This window comes from Cucumis melo, chromosome 9, assembly GCF_025177605.1.
Source record: "Cucumis melo cultivar AY chromosome 9, USDA_Cmelo_AY_1.0, whole genome shotgun sequence".
Lineage (NCBI taxonomy): Eukaryota > Viridiplantae > Streptophyta > Magnoliopsida > Cucurbitales > Cucurbitaceae > Cucumis > Cucumis melo.
Window position 1 is genome coordinate 22,823,632 of NC_066865.1, and position 20,857 is coordinate 22,844,488.

At 25.5% G+C, this 20,857-nt stretch overlaps 1 protein-coding gene across 1 annotated transcript; it reads left to right on the forward strand.

Moving 5' to 3' along the window:
- Positions 1-17,385: 17,385 nt before the first annotated feature.
- On the forward strand, positions 17,386-18,840 carry LOC103482672 (AT-hook motif nuclear-localized protein 22). Its single transcript, XM_008438943.2, has one exon. The coding sequence runs from the start codon at positions 17,660-17,662 to the stop codon at positions 18,569-18,571; it is 912 nt and encodes a 303-aa protein (XP_008437165.2). The 5' UTR covers positions 17,386-17,659; the 3' UTR covers positions 18,572-18,840.
- The last annotated feature ends 2,017 nt before the right edge of the window (positions 18,841-20,857 follow it).

The following is a 20,857-nucleotide window of genomic DNA, read 5'->3' on the forward strand; positions in this document are numbered from 1 at the left end:
GACTGTTAAAGGAAGTTGAAGAGATTAAATCATTATCTATATTCACATAAACAATTGAACTTTAATCCTTCCTCCAAGTTTGGAGAACCTACAATCTATTATATATATATATGCTAAAAACTTTATATATTTATATAAGTTTCATACTTGGCTTAAATTATAAAATTTGTCACCCCCACATTAAAATCTCTTTTCTTTCTCTCTCTAGTTGTGATAAATTTATGATATCCAACATAAAGATATGATTATTATTATTATACATTAGGGGTTTTTTTAATCACTTAATATATTCCTAGAAAAGAAACTCTAGTTTTCTTTTCTTTTCTTTTCTTTTTTTTTTTAAAAAAAAGAATAGCCTTTTTTTAATTGAGAATCAACATAGACAAAATGATTTTGATGAGATTTCCAAATATTGTAGTTTTTGTTGTTGTTGTTGGTTGTGTGTGTGTGTGTTGTGTCTTTTTATTTTTATTTTTATTTCTTTTTGGGTTGTCCGTACAATCAGATTAAAATTTTCAATGTCTGCTTGTAAATAACATTTCCTTTTTCAAACCTTTAATTTATAATTTTCCTTTTTCTTTGCCCTTTTTTTTATCCCCCAAAATCCAAAACGTACAAAGAATGAAATGTATCTTATCTTAAACAGTATTTTGGAACTTTCAAGGTTAATTAATTAATTAATTAGTATATTAAAGTTTTAGTTTTAGTAAGTTAAACAATCAAATCATTATTAAATAATTGATTTGATAATTTCTATATTTGCTTTATGTGTGTAAATGCTATAATATTTGGAAAACGAAGGGGGGCATCCCCCAAGATGGGAGATCCATATATTAAACTTTAAAGCTAAGGAATTTGGATTTTGGGTACTCATATTCCTTTTTAACATTATTAAACATTCCATTCCATGAGATTGCAAAAACATAAGTTGATCATTTGGTTTTGTTACAGTTCTGCAAATTAAGACCAACAAAGATAGTGAATATATAAAGTGAAAAACTACATATATTTTTTTTAATGATATGAAAGTTTTCCAGAGTAAACCATATGATATCATTTTGAAAATGTGGAATTTAATTTTTCTTTCTTATCTATAGCAAATTCAAATATCTTCTAATTAAAAGTAGAAATGGAAAGAAAAACATGTACCTTTAAATTAGGGTTTTTATTCTACCTCTAAATACTTATAATTTAAGTGATAAAATATGATTAGGGTTTCTATTAGAGGAAAAGTATCAAGAAAATTATAAAAATCAATAATTTTTTTTTCAAACCACAATATTCATGACTGTTTGAGAAAAAAAAATCAAAATTTTGATCCTAGTACGTTGGGAATGATTATTATTGTAATGATTTATAGTTAATGTTACAATAGAAAATATGATAATAATAATAGTTATTATTATTATCTTGATGACTACTAATTATATTCAGATCTAAAATCGTAATTTTTTTCTTTATATTTGAGAAAAAGATTTTGGTGTTAGTAGTTTTACTTCCCCCTTTCAAACTATTGATTTTTTCTCCAAATAACATTTTTCTTGATTTCAATTCTTACTCTAGCTATTAGTTCACGCTTGAGTTGAAAAGTTGTGTTAACCTTGGGGAGCAATCGACATATGCTAGCACCGAGGTTGTATCAAAGATAATATAGTTCGTTACGACACAATAACAATTGACATTTGTTTCCAACATAGCACACCTCATGTTATAATAAAAAGGACACAAATATCAATTTACACCATGAACTATGAGATTTGTATCAATTTAAACCCTGAACTAATAATTGTATCAATTTAAAATTTGAGCTTTGGGTTGTATGAATTTAGACCCTAAACTAATAGTTGTATCAGTTTAAATCATAAAATTTTACAAATGTATCAAATTATACACTAAACTTACATAAATATATCAATTTAAACCTTAATTTTTTCACAAGTATCCAAATAAAACATAATAGAGGGCCGATTTAAATTGATACAATAATTTAAGTTCGAGATATAAATTGACACTTTTAAAAATTTAAGATTTAAATTAATATAACTCTTAAAGTTCAGGGTTTAAATTGTTAAAATTACGGTTATTTCTTATCATTTATTCTCGATAGAGAGAGAGAGAAAAAAAAGCATAAACATGTTGAACAATCATTTAATTTTTTTTAGACATATTAAACTAAAAATATAAAAAATTTGAAGGAAAATTTTCAAAAACTTTTATGTTATATTTATTAAAAGATATATGGTATGATTTTTTGTAGTTAAAAATTTGACAAAATATTACATTAATAATTGTTTTTGAAAAATAAAAACAACAAAAACAAAAATCACAAAACTTGGGTTTTAATAAGAAACCATTTACTTTTATTTAAAATATATTTTAATTTTTTAAAAATTAAGCCACATAAAAATTTTATTTTTCTCTTTCTAATTATCTACTTTGTACCAAAATTTTAAAAAACGAAAATCTACAAATCAAATGGTTTAGCAAAACTCTCTCTCTCTCTCTCTCTCTCTCTCTCTCTCTATATATATATATATATATATATATATATATATATATATATATATAAATTTTAGTGAGTAAAGGCGCTTAAAATAAATTATATTCAGGTTTAATTAAAAAAAAAAAGTTGATGATATAATATATATTTACTTATAATAATATTCCAAGAAAAGAAATTAGTGTAATAACTAATAAGTAGTCAACTGATAAGGATGAGGTTTGTTGAACCAATAGGAACCCAAAGTTAAGATGTTTAATTAATTAAATTAAATTAATACAAAAGATTCTTAAAAGGAAATCATGTGGGTTTCTTCAGCTTCCATTGTCGTCTTCCCTATAAAAATCAAACCCCCATTGGCACCATCATCAATTATAATATTCATTTTGAAATATATATATATACTGTCTTGAAATAAGCAAAATTAGGTGGAAATAGAGAAGAGAGTTAGAGAAAGCATCCCAGATTCGAGGCATATTATTGTTGCCTCTCACATGGCCACCTTCTTTAATTTTTTCTTCCCTCTCTCTCTCTCTCTCTCTTTTAAAATATACAATTCCACTTCTCTTTTTTAATCTTTTTAAATTATTATTGGCTATAAAACCCTCTCCATTTCATTAAATTAATTAATTTAGTTGATTAAGACTTGATTTTAAAATATGTATAAATATTATTATTATTATTTTTTTTATATTTTTGTGTGTCACTTTCATCATTGCTGTGACAGTTTCCTTAGCCCATCATCCTCATCTCTTAATTCATCTTCTTCGATGTCTTCTTATTTTAATTTTATACATTTTTATTAATTAATATCATCCATCCATCACTCCCTTTTCCTTTTTTTCTTGAATACTTCAACTCTTTTCACCCTCTATTGCCTTGCCCATTGGAGCCTCTCACTTCACCCTATTTATTGCACATACATTCTGCTACTCTATTCATTTATTACTGCTCTCTCTCTTTTTTTTTTTTTTTTAAAAAATAACCATGTAAATGTGTGTATCAATCTAAGCCTCTATTACAAAGTTTGTAATGTAAAAGTCATATGAACTTGTAACTTAACTTAATTTTTAGGTTGAAAATGAGAGGGTTATTGTCTTTGATGTTTTGTAGATTCATGTGTGATAGTTTTGGTTGATTAACTATATAAGGACACTTTTTGTAAGATTTTATTTGGGCTTTTGTTTTTTCTTTCTTATATGGAAACATTTTAAAGAATTGTTAATTAGAGAGATGTTGAGAAATATTTGGATTAGGAAAACTGACAAATTGACTACGAAAAGGAATTAGTTAGAAGTAGGGGAAAAAATGGTACCGACTTTCAATTGGCTATGTCTTAATTATATTATTGAATTTTATGTCGTCTATTAAATTCTTAAAATAAAATAATTTAGAAAAATAATCACATACAGAGAGAAAAATATTGTATATTTTTATGATGGATAAAACAAAATTTAAAAGGAATTTGGAACACCTTCTGAAAAATTTGTTGCCGAGTGTGAAACACTTTTCCCTAAGCACATTGGGAAGAAAAATATTTAAATGCTTGGTCTAAATTCTAAAAGTACTTTTAAATACCTCCCTCCTCTCTTATCTGTTTCCAAAATTTCTCAAATTATTTTCTATTATAAAAGTATTTATAGTTCGTTTCGAATATATTATTTCATCTATTTGGAGTTTTCATTTGTGTCCATTAATTTTATTTTAAAATTGAGCAATTGGTCTATTGTTAATTTTTTTTGGAACAAATTTTCGCTATATCATCATTTCAGAAAATATTAATTTATTGTTGATTTTTTTTAATTTTTTTATTCTAATAACATTTTCTTATATTATAAGTTATGAAAGCATTCAATCTAATTGTTATTATTATTTATATTTAGAAAAATGGTCAAAAATCAAGTTTATTTAATTTTGTCATTTAGTAATTTTATATTTATTTTATGAAGGATAAATAATATGTTAATTTTTCTTTTTTTGGAAAATATTATTATTTAATTAATTTTCATACGGATAAAATTTAAAAGAATAAATTTAAGAATTATTAAAATAAGAACATATTAAAAATACATATATTAAAATTAAATAAATTTAACTAAAATATTATTCTAACTAATAAAATACTTCGTATTATTGTTTTTTAAAATTTTTAACGAGAACAATATTATTTATTATATATTATAAAAAAAATCTCATATCTTAATAATTGAGTAATAATTCAATCGATTCAGAACATTATTAAAATTAGATTTGAAAATTGTTAATGCATGCAATTTTTTCAAATTTATAGACATCTTCAAACATCGGATCAATGAAATGGACTCTAAATTTTTTTTGAATAGATGAATAAATAAATTTCAACAAAAATCTTAATAAAAAAAATGTAATTTGATATACTTATAAAAATTTAGAATTTTAATTGATAAAAATAAAATATATAAGTCTCGTACGATACTTATCCAAATACAATCGAAATTAATAGTTTAAGTTAAGATACTTATGAAAGTTCATGATTTAAATTGATAAACTTATTTGTTTAGAATTTAAATTAATAAACTTTCATACGAGATTTGATCGATACTTTCAGTATAGGATAGAAATTTTAAGACTACCTATTACCTAACATTTTTTTCTTTTGAGGAAATAACAATTTAAATTATAATAATATTTCAAACTATATAATTAGTTGTCCCTTTATTAGTATTGATTAAAAACCGATCACTAGTTAATATCTAACAACTCGATGATTAGTGAGGTACAAATTAAAGGAATAATTAATTTATATATACTTTATAACTAACCCATTGTTTTATAATCCTTAAATTGAGGCTACAAAGGTTGAAAATTGAGTTAAATATAATATGGGGTGGCCATCATTTCCTTATCAAAGAATGGAAGTTTGCCCCTACATGACCTAAATGATTTTGTCCTCATAAACACCTTTAGGTTTTGGTTCATTTAGTACCTTTTCCCTCTTTAATTATTCTTCCTCCTCTTCCTTTATACTTCTATAAAAATTTAAAGTCAAACCAAAAAGGAAAACACATAATGTTTTTTTTTCTTCTTTCAATTTAGTATATACCCAATTTAATCTTACCTGTTAGTCATCATGAAGAAGTCTAAGGAGTGATCAGTGATTTAATCATAATTTATGAAGAAGCAATATATATTTAATTTTTTGTTTAAAATGTAAAAGTATTAGGTCAAGTTCATAATCAAATATCACGTTAAATTCACATCTCTGTAACCAAAAGCTTCCTATTATACAAACCCTAGAGTGACTATTTATAACCTTAAAAAAAAAAGACAATTAACTTACTAATTCTAAAATATTAATTTAACGTTGATTAATCCAAATTAATAGCTAAACAAATATTAAACTCAAATATACTAACACCATCTCCTACTTCTCCTCTTCAATAATTTTCATGCAGGTTTGTATATATATCGAGAATCGGAAAGGATTAATATGTCTATTAGTTGAAATTTAAAATTATATTTTCATAAATATATAAACTCTTTGAGTTAATACTTAAAAATAAGAAGAGAGATATGATAATACATTTGATATTTCTCAGTTATCTTGAATTCAAAGATTATTTCACTCACAAAGCATTGTCTCACCATTTTTTGGCATGATTTTTAATTTTCTCAAACTAATGAAATCTAGAAAAACCAACCAAAGTTAGGATTTTGAAACAATTATAGAAAAATAAACTAAAATAATTATAATTAAAGTAAAATGCCAATATTTTTTAGCCCTAGACGTTCATTTAAAACAATTATCCAAAAATTAATCTACATGTTTTATAACTCTAAAACTTTGTTTGGATTTTGAAAAGAATATTATAAAATTAGACCATAAAACAAAAAGAATAAAGAAATGAATCGAATAGTATTTATAAGCTTAATTTTAAGAATGGGTTGATGAAGCACAGAGAGACAAAATGATAAGAATAAGATTGACCATCTTGTTGTTGATGTATTAGAATATATAACAATAAAAAGTATAGTTTTAAGATTAAATGTCTGACCTTTAAACTGTCATTATCTTTCTGTAACATCGATGTTTCCCTTCCCTAATTTCCTGTCAATTTTGATGATTTCGGAAAAATATATGTAGCTGTCTTGACTTTTATATTACGTTCTTTGTTTCTTTTAAGCAATAAGTAAATTTAATATATGGTTAAAAAATTTCAAGTGGGCTACTCAACTTCTAATTTGCAATTACCATCGAGTACTCTTAGGATAAACAAGAACTGATTTCTAAAACCATAATTTGAAGTTTTAAAGTATCTCTTTGTGTTTAGATTTAGATTCTATCATAAAGTTAGAAGTTTTTTTTTTCTAAATTAAAAAGGTTTCAAATATATGAGATTATATATATTCTCTATATATGTACACAAATGAGAATTGGTTGGTTTTACAGCATTATTAGACATAGGGTTCATTCAATTTTGCAGTTTGGTTATATTTAGCATCACGAGGTTTAATTAAATTTAGTTATCTAATAATTTGAATCTCCCAAAATTTCACAACTACTGAGAATTGTTTAGCATATGGATATAGTTAGCTTGAGTTTTTTTTTTCTTTTTCCTTCTATCAAATGCAAATTATGATGGTGCGTAATTTTTTCAAACCACTTCCAATTTAAATTTTTTGCTAGATTTTGAAAAAAAAAAATTATCTTTTTAGTTTTCAAAATTTGAAAATTATAAGAACTTTAGAGTCTTAAATATTATTTTTTAAATTAGAAAAAATTAAAAAGAAATTGAAAAAGACAAATTTCTCAAAATATAAATAAAAGTTTTTTTAAAAAAAATTTATTAGTTTTTTTTAATTTCCAAAATATGACCAACATTTTGAAAAGAAAAGGAAGAATTTGATAGACTATGGATGGGTTTAGTATTTATAAAAATAGTTATAAAAATAAGTGAAAGTATAAATAACTTTTTACGTTTGTGTTTCATAATTAAGTTCATATTGGTAAAGACCTATTCAACACAAGAAAAGAATAAATTAAGACTGAGTAAATATATGTATATGGAGGGTCATTAAAAAACATAATTAAAGCAAAATTGAAATTTAAGGTTTAGTTAATTAGTAAAGATTTGAAGGGATAGCCGAGGGATGCGTTTGTCAGCGCAGCCCACGCGTCCTTACCTCCCCCAACACTCTGGATTATACGGTCAAAGTCAAACCCTCTCCCTCTCTTTCTCTCTCTATCTATCTCTCTCTTAATAAATTTTGATTCGTCTATATAAAAAAGAAAAAAAAAAAAAAAAACCAAAAACTAGAAATTATTTACTATCTAAAAAAGTTGTGACATTCATGCTTACTAACTCTCTCTTCTCTCTCTCGACCTTAGTTACATTTGATCAAAGATGTATAAATTTAAATTTGGAACAACTTTGAAAAACCCAACAATAATTATTATTTGATGATTGGAAATTAATTTTGATATGGATCCAAATGAATGAAAAAGAAATATTGTACAGACACCTTATAAATATTGTACTTTCTTATGCTTGTGTGTGTTTGCTCTTATTTACTTTTTGAATCTTTATTATTTGTCGAATCTAATATCAACTTTTAATTTTAAGAATTATGTTGTTTCTGTGACCATTATAATAATAGAAAAAAGAATAATAATTAACATATAACAATTTGGTATTTAAAAGAAAAAAAAAATGTAGACGACAAACTACTACAGCCATGACATATTAAAAAGTGGATGACTTTTATCAACCAAATTTAGATTCTCTTCAAATTCCAAAACCAGTTGTCTTTGCCTTTAAATTATTTCATTTTATGCTTCAATGTCTTTTTCTCCTTATTTCTTTTAACAATTAATTGACTACACATCTTTTTTTTTTTTTTCTCTTTTTATAATGAAATTAATTGATTGACTGACTACATTTATCCCCTTCACTACCGTACATTTATCTTACATAAATGGTGTCTAAAATTATCCATTAACAATAGTAGATGTCACCATATAATTGGAAATGGGTAGATCTAAGTTAACTATACCTTAATCATCTTAATTTTTCTCACGTAGAACTTTATATTTAAGTAAAAATGATATAGAGAAAAATAATAAGAATGGAGGTTGAATATAAATTTGAAGATTTCAGAAGTTGAGGGGATTTAGAAAAAGTACAAACTCACATACTCAAACAAAACTAGTAGTTATATGTTTATGTTACAATTTAGTTTCTAGAGTAAAAAGTGCATGATTCGTACTATCTTGTAATTTTTTAGATGGAAAGAAATAGGCTTGTGCAATTTTAGGTCTTAGAGCAAAATTTCTGGTTTCAGAAGAAGAACAAAAAAACCAACTCTATTATAATTATATTAGAGGTGAATATGAAATCAATAAGAACGAACTACGATTGGCGTATATTGTAATAATGAAAAGATGAAGGTAGCAGAAGTGGATGTAATTGGGGCAGATTGTGTTGGAAACTTATTAATAAATATACTAATAATGTAAGGTAAAAGGTGAGGTTCTCCCTCAAGCATGCTGATTAAAAATGAATGGAATGGGTCACATATTAAAGTTTATAGATCCTAGATACATTGCTTTTTAATCTCAAAGCTGAAAAAAGGTATTCTATCATAATCTCTGTTCTTTCTTTCTTTTTCTTCTTTGGGTGTGCATAAATCAGATAATGCTATTCTTTGAATAATTTTAATAATTGTGATTTATTTGTGTATCGGTGAAAATATTAAAATAAAGTAAAAAAAAAAAAATAAAATAGATGGGAATTAGTTGAATAATATATAGAGACATAATATATGACTTTAATAGGAAGAAAACAAACCGCATGCATCATCATACTTATTTTATTTAAAAAGAAAAGGAAGGGTTTAGGGTTACGTGGGTGATTTCCGGTTATCGTGAAAATAGACCCGAAAGAAACGGGGGAGAACACACGTGGCAAAAAAATAGGGTGTGGACCCAAGTGATTTAATAATAATAAATACAGAGAAATAAAATTACCGTTAAAGAAAGGGGGTGCGTTTGTGTTGTTTGTACTTTGTGCCCAGTGGCTTCACTTGGTCTTAACGTGGGAGCACATCATCTTTCATTCTTATCTCTCTCCCCCCTCTTTCTTTCATTTTTCATTTCAATCTCCCTCATATCCTTCCTCTTTCTATTTATTATTTTTTTGCTCCAATTAACTTCTTCTTCTTCTTCTTTTTTTTTTTTTTTTACAAAGAAGAAAATTAAAATTTAATGAAACCACAAATTATTTTATTAAATTAAGGAGATAATTGAATCATACTCTTAAATTCTCCAATTTTTAAATTTCTTCGACATTTAACTCTTAAGCATCAAAGTATATATTGTATATGCAACATTAATTTTCTCTTTTATACAAGTTAAACTTTTTTCCTCTTCAAACATATTTATTATTGGTGTCATGTGAAGGTTAGTTTCATTTTTCACGTCCAAACTTTTGTATTATTATTATTATTTTTTTGACAATATGAGGAGTGGAAAGGTTAGATGTTATGGTTGAAAGTTGATGTAGGATGAGAAAGGTGATGTGTTGGACAACATTCAGTTGTCATATAGGTTTGAGAGGGAAAATCATAAAAATTAAAATAGTTTGAAAATTACTTGTCAAGTATTAAAAAAGAATCTAACATAGAATCAAATGATGCTCAGGAGAATATATTATTTAAGTTAAGAATATACTGTCAAAACTTAGACCCTAATTATCAAGTAATTAATTAAATGAGATGAGTTTGTTATCGAGATCTGAACAATCCTTCTAAATATTGTATTTAAATAAACATGCCAAACTATAAAATAAAATTTATTTAGAGTTGAATAAAAGTCTATACAAAATCACAAAACGCTAATTTAAACTTCAAAGTTCAAACCCTTCATTCTTGATAAATACTTTTAAGACTTCAAAAAGTCCAATTACTAAAAGTACTTTAGAGAGTTAAATCTAAATTTCACCTTATCAAACGTACGAACATTTTAATTTTATATTTTAGTGTAATTGTGAATGTAAAAGACCGAACTTTGATTTTTAAGAAAAACATGACCGTTTACTAAAAAAAACTTGCTGTTGTTTGAAATTTTAATCTTTACTTATTATAAAATATTTTAATTTTTAATTTCATTCCTATACTTCGATATACTATTACAAATTCATTTCAATTGTTATTTTATTAAATACGAGACTACACTTGCATTTAGGTGTGACAATAAGTTGGTGTTTTTTTACTAAATTAAATATATGTTTGGATTGATTTTGCAATAATTCAAAAGTAATTAGGTAAAAGTTTTAACCGTTTAAAATGTATGGTAAAATTGATTATAAGATAATTTATGGAAAACCATTTTTTTCAATTTGGTTGGTTTCTAAAATCTATGCGATATAGCTTTTGAGTACTTTAAAGATGGTTTGATATCTTACATGTTTCCGTTTCTATATTTTAAAAAACAGATATCTTTGATAATTGTTTTCGTTTTTCATTCCGAAAATTTAAAGAATGTTTCTAAAAATTGGATAAAATAGAGAAATGATGAGAAATAGTTTTTCTCACTTCTATTCCCATTATATTTAATCTTTATTTTTGTTATGTTTTATAATCTTTAATTCGTTCGATAGAATGGAGATATGCTTATATTAACTTTTTGACCATTGGATTCAATTCCAAATTTGAATATATATATATATATATATATATATTTATTTATTTATTTATTTATTTATTTATTTCTAACTTGTTTTTTTTTCTTTATTAATTTTTTTATATTTATATGCTTAATATTTCCTAATTTATTTTTTCTTCCTTTTTTTTTTTTAATTTTTTATATTTATATGTTAAATATTTATTACTTTATATTTTCCTACTCCTTAATTTAATTTAATTTTGAATTTTTAATATTTTAGGTTAATGTATTATTTGATTTTTAAATTTTAGATCTAGTTTTAATTTCTTTTTCTATTTAGCTATATTATATTTTATATTTAATTTAATTTTAAATTTTATCGGTTAAATATTTAAATTTATGTATTATTTTGATCTTTCAAATTTGTGTATATATTTATTTAAATATTTCTCTGAATTTTTAATATTAAATTAAATAAGTATGTTTATATGTTATTTTAAATCTAAATTTATTATTTTTAGTATCATCGAAACTAGTTAAGATTTTATATTATATAATTCATTTTACTAAAATAATCATTTAGATTATTTTTAATATTTTAATACTACGACATTTACATAATAATATAATTGAGTTGAATTTGGATTAACATCATTTAAGATAAAACGAATTGAATGATAAATAATATTTTAAATTAAATTTATTTGGTAATGCTAAAGCTCTATAATTATTTTTTCTTTCATATTTTAATGAATTATATATATATATATATATATATATATATATATATAGACACACGTAAACTAAAAAAATAAGCAAAAAAAAATTAGAAAAAATAACACAAAAAACAAGAAACAAAAAATGATTATGAAACAAATTTCTGTTTCTGTTTTTTTCAAGAGAACAAAAAACGGAAATAGTTATCAAACATAATCTCATTTCTTGTTTAAAAAAAAAAGAAACAAATAATGAGAAACAAGAAACAAGAAACATAAAACAAAAAACGAAAACGTTTTCAAACGGACCCTAACTTATTAAAAAAATCTCATACCTTTCCTAATTAACCGTTAAAATTCTTATTTTATTTCTATTCTACCAATATTTTTCATGTTACTTTATTTTACACTGTGATATTTTTATAAAAGCATAACTACCCTGGTTACTTATATAGTTGTAATTATCATTGACTTTGATTTGAGTAAGTCATTGTTATTTAACATCCTTCCCTATTTTACATGGATCACTTATTAGGATAAAAAGGGTTGATTTGTCACAAGTTATTATACTAGAAAGTACACTAATATGATACAAATGAAGCCTAATTAAGAATCTTATAGGTTAGACAAAGAAGAAGGAAGCTTATTTTTTTGAATGCATTTTAAACTAAAATTTTAATCCGTACACCAACTATCTTTTTTCAAAAACAATACAGAAAGAGGATCAAACTTTTTTGTATTGAAATTTTGATTATACATTTTTTAATGTCATTTGATCTATGCATCTTTTGCCTACACTTTGACTATTTCAATTTTATATGTTAGTTTCAAAGTAAAAAAAGAAAAAAAAGAAAAAAAGAAAAAAAGAAAAAAATCTACACGACACTTTTCATGCTTCTTACCAAAGCATCTGTATGGTTTTATTTTATATAACTAATCTACTTTGGTTGTATCATTTTTGTCATATCTTATAAAATCTTCATTCATAGGTCAAGCAAGTAATGTATCATATATATATCATCATTGACATTTTAAATAACATTATTAATTAACATCATCAACTTACAAAAACAAGTCTATATATGGTCTCGAAGATTTTAAAGTAATAAAGAGGTAAATATGCATTAGAATTAAATTTAAGTAACAAATTAAGAAAGATAATATATATATATATATATATATATATATATATATATATATATATATATATATATATATATATATATAGGGTTTATGTCTAAGAAGAAGCATCACGTGCCTCTTGAATTGTTCACATTAGTTGCACGTGTTTTCTGTCCTTTTCTTTTAAAACATGATCGTGTTGTAACTTAATTGTACCCATGTGAAGCTCTTTTTCTTCTTCTTCTTCTTCTTCTTCTTCTTTCTTTTTTTCCTTTTCCTAATTAAAAAAATGCTATAAATTTGCATATAAAACTACAAAATTTCCTCAATATTCCACAATATTTAACTTACGTGTCAACCCAAATGATGGAGTTTTGTATGTGGAGAACATTAGCTTCAATGCTACATTAGTGGCAGCGACTTTGGAGCTTTTAACATTTTATAAGACGACTTTTGCTTTTGGATAAGGACAAAATATATTTATTATTTTACTATTACATGCTAATATTTTTTAATTCAATATTGTTGTTCATCATTTAAATTAATTCATTACTTTGTACATTTAGTTCTAGTTAATTTGGTTGGTTCCATATGTATTTAAATTCATATTATATTAATTACCATCTCAAACATTATATTGCTATTGGTGGTTTAATCAATTTCAAATCTCTTACATTAAGGAAAAAAACTGTAATTTGAGTTGATAAAATTGAACTTATCTATTCTTCTTTAGAAGAAAAGAAAAGTAATATTATTCTAATTTTAGATTAATTAAAGATAAAATTTAAAAAAAAAAAATCATATTTAATGAGCATGTGTCTTCAATCTAATTGGAAGGAAGAGACATAAAGTTAAAATGAACAAAATTCTAGGGAGACAATTAGCTTAGAGAGCAATTTTTAATTTTCCAAAAAAGTCGATTATGGAGAGAGAGAGAGAGAGAGAGAGAGAGAGAGAGAGAGAGAGAGATGGATTAACTATATTCTTGCTAAACTCATCTCTTTGAAATCCGTTTTTACCTAAATAATTTAGATATAAATGTGGAAGTACTTTTAAGTACTTAACCAGATTCAATCCAACAAAAAGAAATATATACATATATATATATATATAAATCTCTTGTAACTTTGACCCTGTTATGATTAGGAATGAATTGAATTTCATAATCTCACATATAGAATAAATATATTCAATGAAGGAGAGCTAATAGGATGTGGAGCATCTCACTTTGCGTTTAGATTAAATAAGCTTAGAATTAATCAACCAATAAAAGCTACAATAATCTATAACCTGTAGGCAGCCTTATTTCAATTATGAGGATTAATTTTGTTTTTGATAAATTGTCTAATTATTACATTTGTGTGGTTTGGTTTTAAGGTTTATGCGACTAATTAATTTGATTATATGTAATTCAATTCAAGCCTAAATTTCATTGTAAGTATTTCTTAAATGATTAGTATTCACACAAGCTAATATAGTGAAAAAAAATGTAATAAACAGTTTATAAATGTAGAAAACAAAATTCACAAAATTTTAATTAGACAAATATTTCTTAATAGAAGATTTTAAAAAATCAAGTAAAAATTATAGAAAAGAAAAGAGTTGGTGAGAAAATAAATGGAAGTCAAAAGACATAGTCAAAAGAAACAATATCTAACTTGGTTAAGAAAATTCTTTTTGGAAAGAGAGATTATTTTAGTACGTTTAAAAAACTTTGAGAAGAAATGCTTTTTAAGTAAAATTGAATTTTTGATAACCACTAATGAAAAGTGTTTATTAGTGTTTATTTGGTGATTTTAGATTATCAAAATTGGTTTTTATAAAACTCTTAATAGATAAGTAGGAAAAGCTTATTAAATTAAAAACAATCTTTTGTAGAATAATTAGGTGATCATTATCCAAAAATGACTTTAAAGTAGTTAATAAAAAAATTCTTAAAATTAGTATTTAAGAAATAAACACTTATTTATTTATAATTTGATACAATCACTTTTGGAGTACAAAAAAAATAAATTTATTATTTAAAATATGTTTTTTAAAATGTAAGATATAACATTTAATTGAAAATATATTTTGTATAAATGCTTAAATTAGAAGTTATTTTAAACCAAGTTATGAAAATATATTTAGATAAACACATCCTTGCTTTCTTGCTTTGACTCTTTGAGAAACATTTCAAAATTGTAATTAAATATGTAAAAAATTAAATACATTAGATGCTGACCTAAACATGTAGTCTTGTTTTCCATGTAAAAATAGATTAAATATCATAAATTTAGTCTCCATTTTTTTTTTAATTTTTATACTTTAAAATAATTTTAATAATACAAATTACACTCAATAAACTTTAAATTAATTAAGACAAAGAAAATCTTATTTTTGACGCAATAGTTTAGTTTTTCAAAGTTGTATTTGTAATTTTAGTTTCTTATTGCTAATCTTCTTCTCATCTCACAAACATTTAAATGATTAGTGAAATTCGAAAACCAAAATGACAAAAAAATTAAAAACCAATTTTTTTTTAATGAATTTCCAAACTTTTTATTTGAAATTTGAAATATTCTTACAAAATAGATAATAAATCAAAAGAGATATAGAAATATTAAAAAAAAAAACAAAAAATTCGAATAGCTATTTAACGAGAACCAATACATATTATTTTTAAAATAAAATGATTATTGGATAGATAAATAAAAATTAATTATAAAAGTTTTAGAAATTTATTTAGAAGCCTCCAAATGGGAGACAAAGCTGTGTAAATTATCCCTAAAGAAAACAGCTTTTTGATGGTTAAAATAATTAAAAGAAACATTCATTTATAAATTGAAAGAAAAGGAGAGAAGGAACTAAAAAAAATTATTGGTATACATTTAAGACATATTTAGATTGACTAGTGAAAAAATATATTTTAAAATAAACTTTTAAAATTTTTTCAAGAGTGCTTATTTAAAAAAAAAAAAAACTTATTTTTCAAAATTAAATTCTTGAAAAAACTAAACTAAATATATTCTTAACTTTCCACTCAACAATGAAATTTCAAGAGTACTCTAAAATTTAAAACTAATTAGCATAAATCTTTTAAGTATTGTATTAAAATTTTTGGTTGATGAATACCAACAATTTTATCAATATTTCTTCGTACTTATGAGTTCAATTGATAATTTTATTATTAAGACAAATGACATAAACGAATTAAATAAATAATAAAAATTCTAACTTGAGCATAATATTTTGTTTTTAGAATGTTATATAAACATCTATTGAAATAAATATTTTCATGAGATTGAAAGGTTTGAGATTTTCATCTACTTCCAACATGTTAAACCTTGATCTTAGAGTGCTATATCCAAGCTACGTTTATTTTTATGTATCACATTCAATTGTTTTATTATAGTTTGTTACGGGAAAAACACTTCTTTTTTATTTTTCTAAAATATTTTTTAAGAAAAATATTTATATATTTTTGCATTATGTTCAAGTGTCCAATTAAAATTTATCAAACGACAAATTTTTTCTTTTTTCTTTCTAGAAAAGTAATATTTTTTATCACTTCATCTTTTAGTACATGTTTGTGCTAGAAATGAATGAAGAGGATTCATGGAGATGAATGTTGCAACGAATGCACTCAGATTATCACTTCACCTTTTACATTTGTTTGTGTTAGATGATATTGGAGATAAAGTGGAATGGATAAGTAAAAGTAAATCCAATAATTATTGCTCTTAAATTTATATCTTTGACTCTAACTCTACGTAGAAGGAAGGAAATTAAACTCCTAACCTCGAGGTCGTCATTAGTAAACATTTTCTTTAATTTATTGATATTATTTTCCCTCTAATCATAGTCTCATGATATTCTATTGTTGTGATATGGAAATCGACGTCTCCAAGAGCTTAAAAGATTTCAGGCATCATTGATATACAAAATATTTGGATAAAAAAACACATTTCTCCTTCACATGATAGTAAAGTAAATTTGTAATTTAAGAAAGAGGGAGACCTAGAAAGCAACGAAAACTTAATAATAGTAAAAAAAGTTACAAGTTTTCGGTTCCAGATCTCAAATCAAGTAGTAATACACATTGTATATGTATTTAAAGAGAATGTGATGGAATGAAGTTTACCATTTTCTTATAAGATATACAATAATGATACGATATTTTTCCAAATCCTAATGTTTATAAGTCACGATTATATTTGATATGATGATCGATGGACAAACCCTTAATGAAATCCATATTCACCAAGAATAATAAGTATAGAAGGTAAGAGTGATGAATGGTGGTAGATCTCGATGTGAAATGAAGGAAGCTGTATAGTAGTTTAGTTTGTATACTCATTTAAACACAAAGTTAGAATGGATTTAGAAGTTGATTAGAGAGAGAAAGTAAAGAAGGGTATATTAGAAGAGAAGTGATGAGAGAGAGAGAGAGGGACCCATGGCACCGCCCATAGGCATAAGCACGCAGCTCTAACGAATCCCAACCCATCTCCCATCTATTTTCTCCCCTCATCTAACCCTAACCCACAAATATATCACTCTCTCTCTTTCCTTCCTTCTTCTCTTCCAAATCTTCAACAAATCCAATCCCACAAAATTTCTTCCCCCAAATTCCTTCAAATTTCTATGCTTCTCTTCTTCTAAAATTAAAGCTCCAAATCTTTGGAATTCAATTCCCATATGGATTCCCACTCCCTTCCCCCTCCTTTCCACACCCGTGATTTCCATCTCCAACAACATCCATTCCACACCAACACCAACAACAACAATTCCGAAGAAGAACATAGCACCACCACCACCCGTCTCAAACGCGACCGTGATGACGACACCAACAACTCCAACCCCAACTCCGCTGGCGACCCCACCCCCGACGGAGAAATCACTCGTCGCCCTAGAGGACGCCCCGCTGGATCCAAAAACAAACCTAAACCACCCATTATCATTACTCGCGACAGCGCCAACGCTCTCCGTACTCACGTCATCGAAGTCACCGATGGCTGCGACATCGTTGATAGCGTCGCTACCTTCGCTCGACGTCGTCAACGTGGTGTTTGTATTATGAGTGGTACCGGTACGGTTACAAACGTTACTCTCCGTCAACCCGCTTCACCCGGTGCAATTGTCAACTTACATGGCCGGTTCGAGATCTTATCTCTTGCCGGTTCGTTTCTTCCTCCTCCTGCTCCTCCAGCTGCTACTACTTTGACTATTTATCTCGCTGGTGGTCAAGGGCAAGTCGTCGGTGGTAGCGTTGTTGGTACTTTGATCGCTTCCGGTCCTGTCGTTATTATGGCTGCTTCGTTTAGTAACGCGGCGTATGAACGGCTTCCATTGGAGGAAGACGATCAACCACCGCTTCCGTCGCTGCAAGGCGGCGGGGGAATTGGGTCGCCGGATGAAGTTGGGCAGTCACAAATAACGGCGCAAACGGCACATCATCAACAACAGCAACAGAATCAACAACAACAGCAGCAACTACTTAACGATGGTAATGCGCCGTTATTTCACGGTTTGCCTCCGAATCTCTTGAATTCAATTCAAATGCCACCGTCGGAATCACCGTATTGGGCAACTGCCCGTCCTCCGTACTAACCCACTACTCTCAAACCCAAAAAAAAAAAAAAAAAAAGAAAAAAATTCCATATCCTTTTGAGTTGTTTCTTTAGCTTAGCCACTCAGCCATGGAGATTATTAATTAATTTGGGGTTTGTTTTTTCTTTTCTTCTTTTTTCAATTATTTTTCTATTTCCTCAAGTTTGTTTTTCTTTCATAATTTTCAGGATATTTCTTGATCTTAGTTGGTAATCAAATTAGATTACATGTCAAATTTATCATATTAATTACTACTTGTTTTTTTCTTTTTTTCTTTTTTTTCTTTTTTGTAGATGTGAATTATGATTATTATTAATTATTCCTTCACCTCCAATTTAATATTTGCTACATTAAATTTTACATCTTTTCTCAATACAACATATTGTTGGCTTGTTTCTGAAATACCCATGATGGAAAAATGAAAACTTTTGTAGGTAGCTGAAATCAGAAGCCAAAATGATATAATTTTGGTTGAATTATGAAGTGTGTTTTATTTATTCTTAATTTCCCCTTCCCAACTCATGGATCATGAGCTGATAAAAGTCAAAGAATGGCTAGGTTTCAAGATACAAAAAAAGTAAAAAAAAAGAAAAAAAGAAAAAAAGAAAAAAAGAAAAGTGGATTAAATTGAAGGCAAGGCAAGGGAAGGCAAGATGGTAAGTGAAGTATTTGGAATGAATTGAATGAAAGAATGGGTTTTTATGAATTATTAGTGGAGAGACAAATGAAAGTATTCGACACGTGCAAATGTTGAGATTCCAGAGCCAAAGCTCTTTCTCGAGGCAAAGTTTACAATTCCCATTAATCAAAATTATAATAATAATAATCTTCTCTTTTTTGTTTCCTTCATTTTTACAGAGATTATTCTTTGTGATGGAAAGTTTCAAACTTTGGTCTCAAAACTAAGAGTTGTTGAGTTTAATTTTGTGAAATAGTTATGGTACTTCTTCTTGCAAAATGGGGAAGCTTTAATTTGTTTTGTTTTTATTATTATTGAAGAATAGGCAATAATTATATAGATGTTTAATTTGAAAATTACTTTTATTTGTTTAATTTGCACAAGTTCCTATACTCTTGCCGGCTCAAAATATGGAGAGATCACATTGATTCTCTTGGGTTCTGTTGAATTTTAATATCTCATGATCATTTTCAAATATACTTTTATTTTTTCTATTTCCTCTCAAGGGAGATAGAATCATACATCTCTTATTATTTCACAACATAAATAGATTTTTAAAGAAACCATAACATTACGATTTTAATTAGTAATTTTGTGTTTATTTAGATCATATAACATGGGGTTTTTCAACTAGTCTTGGCAGTTGTTAACCATTAACTTTAGCTTTCTTCTCTTGAATTTACTCAAAGTCTTGTATAATTTTACTTGACATGAGTAGGTTAAATTATCAAAGTTTCTTTTTCTTCATAAGATAATTAACAAGTTACATATTTAAATAAATTTTGATTCAAGAGAACTTCTTAAGAAGAGAATTTTACATAAGCTATGACACATTAACATACAGTTTTACAGCAGAGAATCAAATAATTAGCTTGTTGATGAATAGAGTATATTGCTAGGCCGAAGAAAAGTTCAATGTTTCAAGCTTTTAGTTCCTATATTTTATAAAAGTAACAATTTAGTCTCTAAACTTTCAATTCCTATATTTTATAAAAATAACAATTTAGTCTCTAAACTTTCAATTTTATAGCAATTTTAGTCTTAAAATTTTAAAATCTGAGAGAAAATTTAATGAGATTTTTTACACAAATAAATTGATAAACTAATTAAAAACTCGATAATTTTATAAAATAAAATAAATAAAATATTTACACCATAAAATAGTAAAACTTGACATCAAATTTTGACTATTTTTGTTTAGGTTCGCATATCAATATACTCTATTCATCAACAGGCTAATTATTTGATTTTTAGCTGTAAAACTCTATGTTAATAAGTCATAGCTTTATGTAAAGTCTCTCTTCTTAAGAAATTCTCTTGAATCAAAATTTATTTAAATATTATCTTATGAAGAAAAAGAAACTTCTTTTGGAAAATAGTGGGGGTTAGATTGGTTGAATGGTGTTATTAACTCTTTTATATCATCTGAAATTGTATATTTTCATTCATATTTGACATTTAAATGGTGGAAGTTGATTAATGTCGAATGAATAAAAATATATATGAAAACAAAAGCTTTTAAATAAATTATTAAATTAAACAACAAACATTTATGTTCGTTAAACTAATTATAATATTTATTATTCATATTATATTTACATTAACGA

Coding starts and splice junctions, on each gene's coding strand:
- LOC103482672 (XM_008438943.2), top strand. CDS start 17,660: ATGGATTCCCACTCCCTTCCCCCTCCTTTCCACACCCGTGATTTCCAT.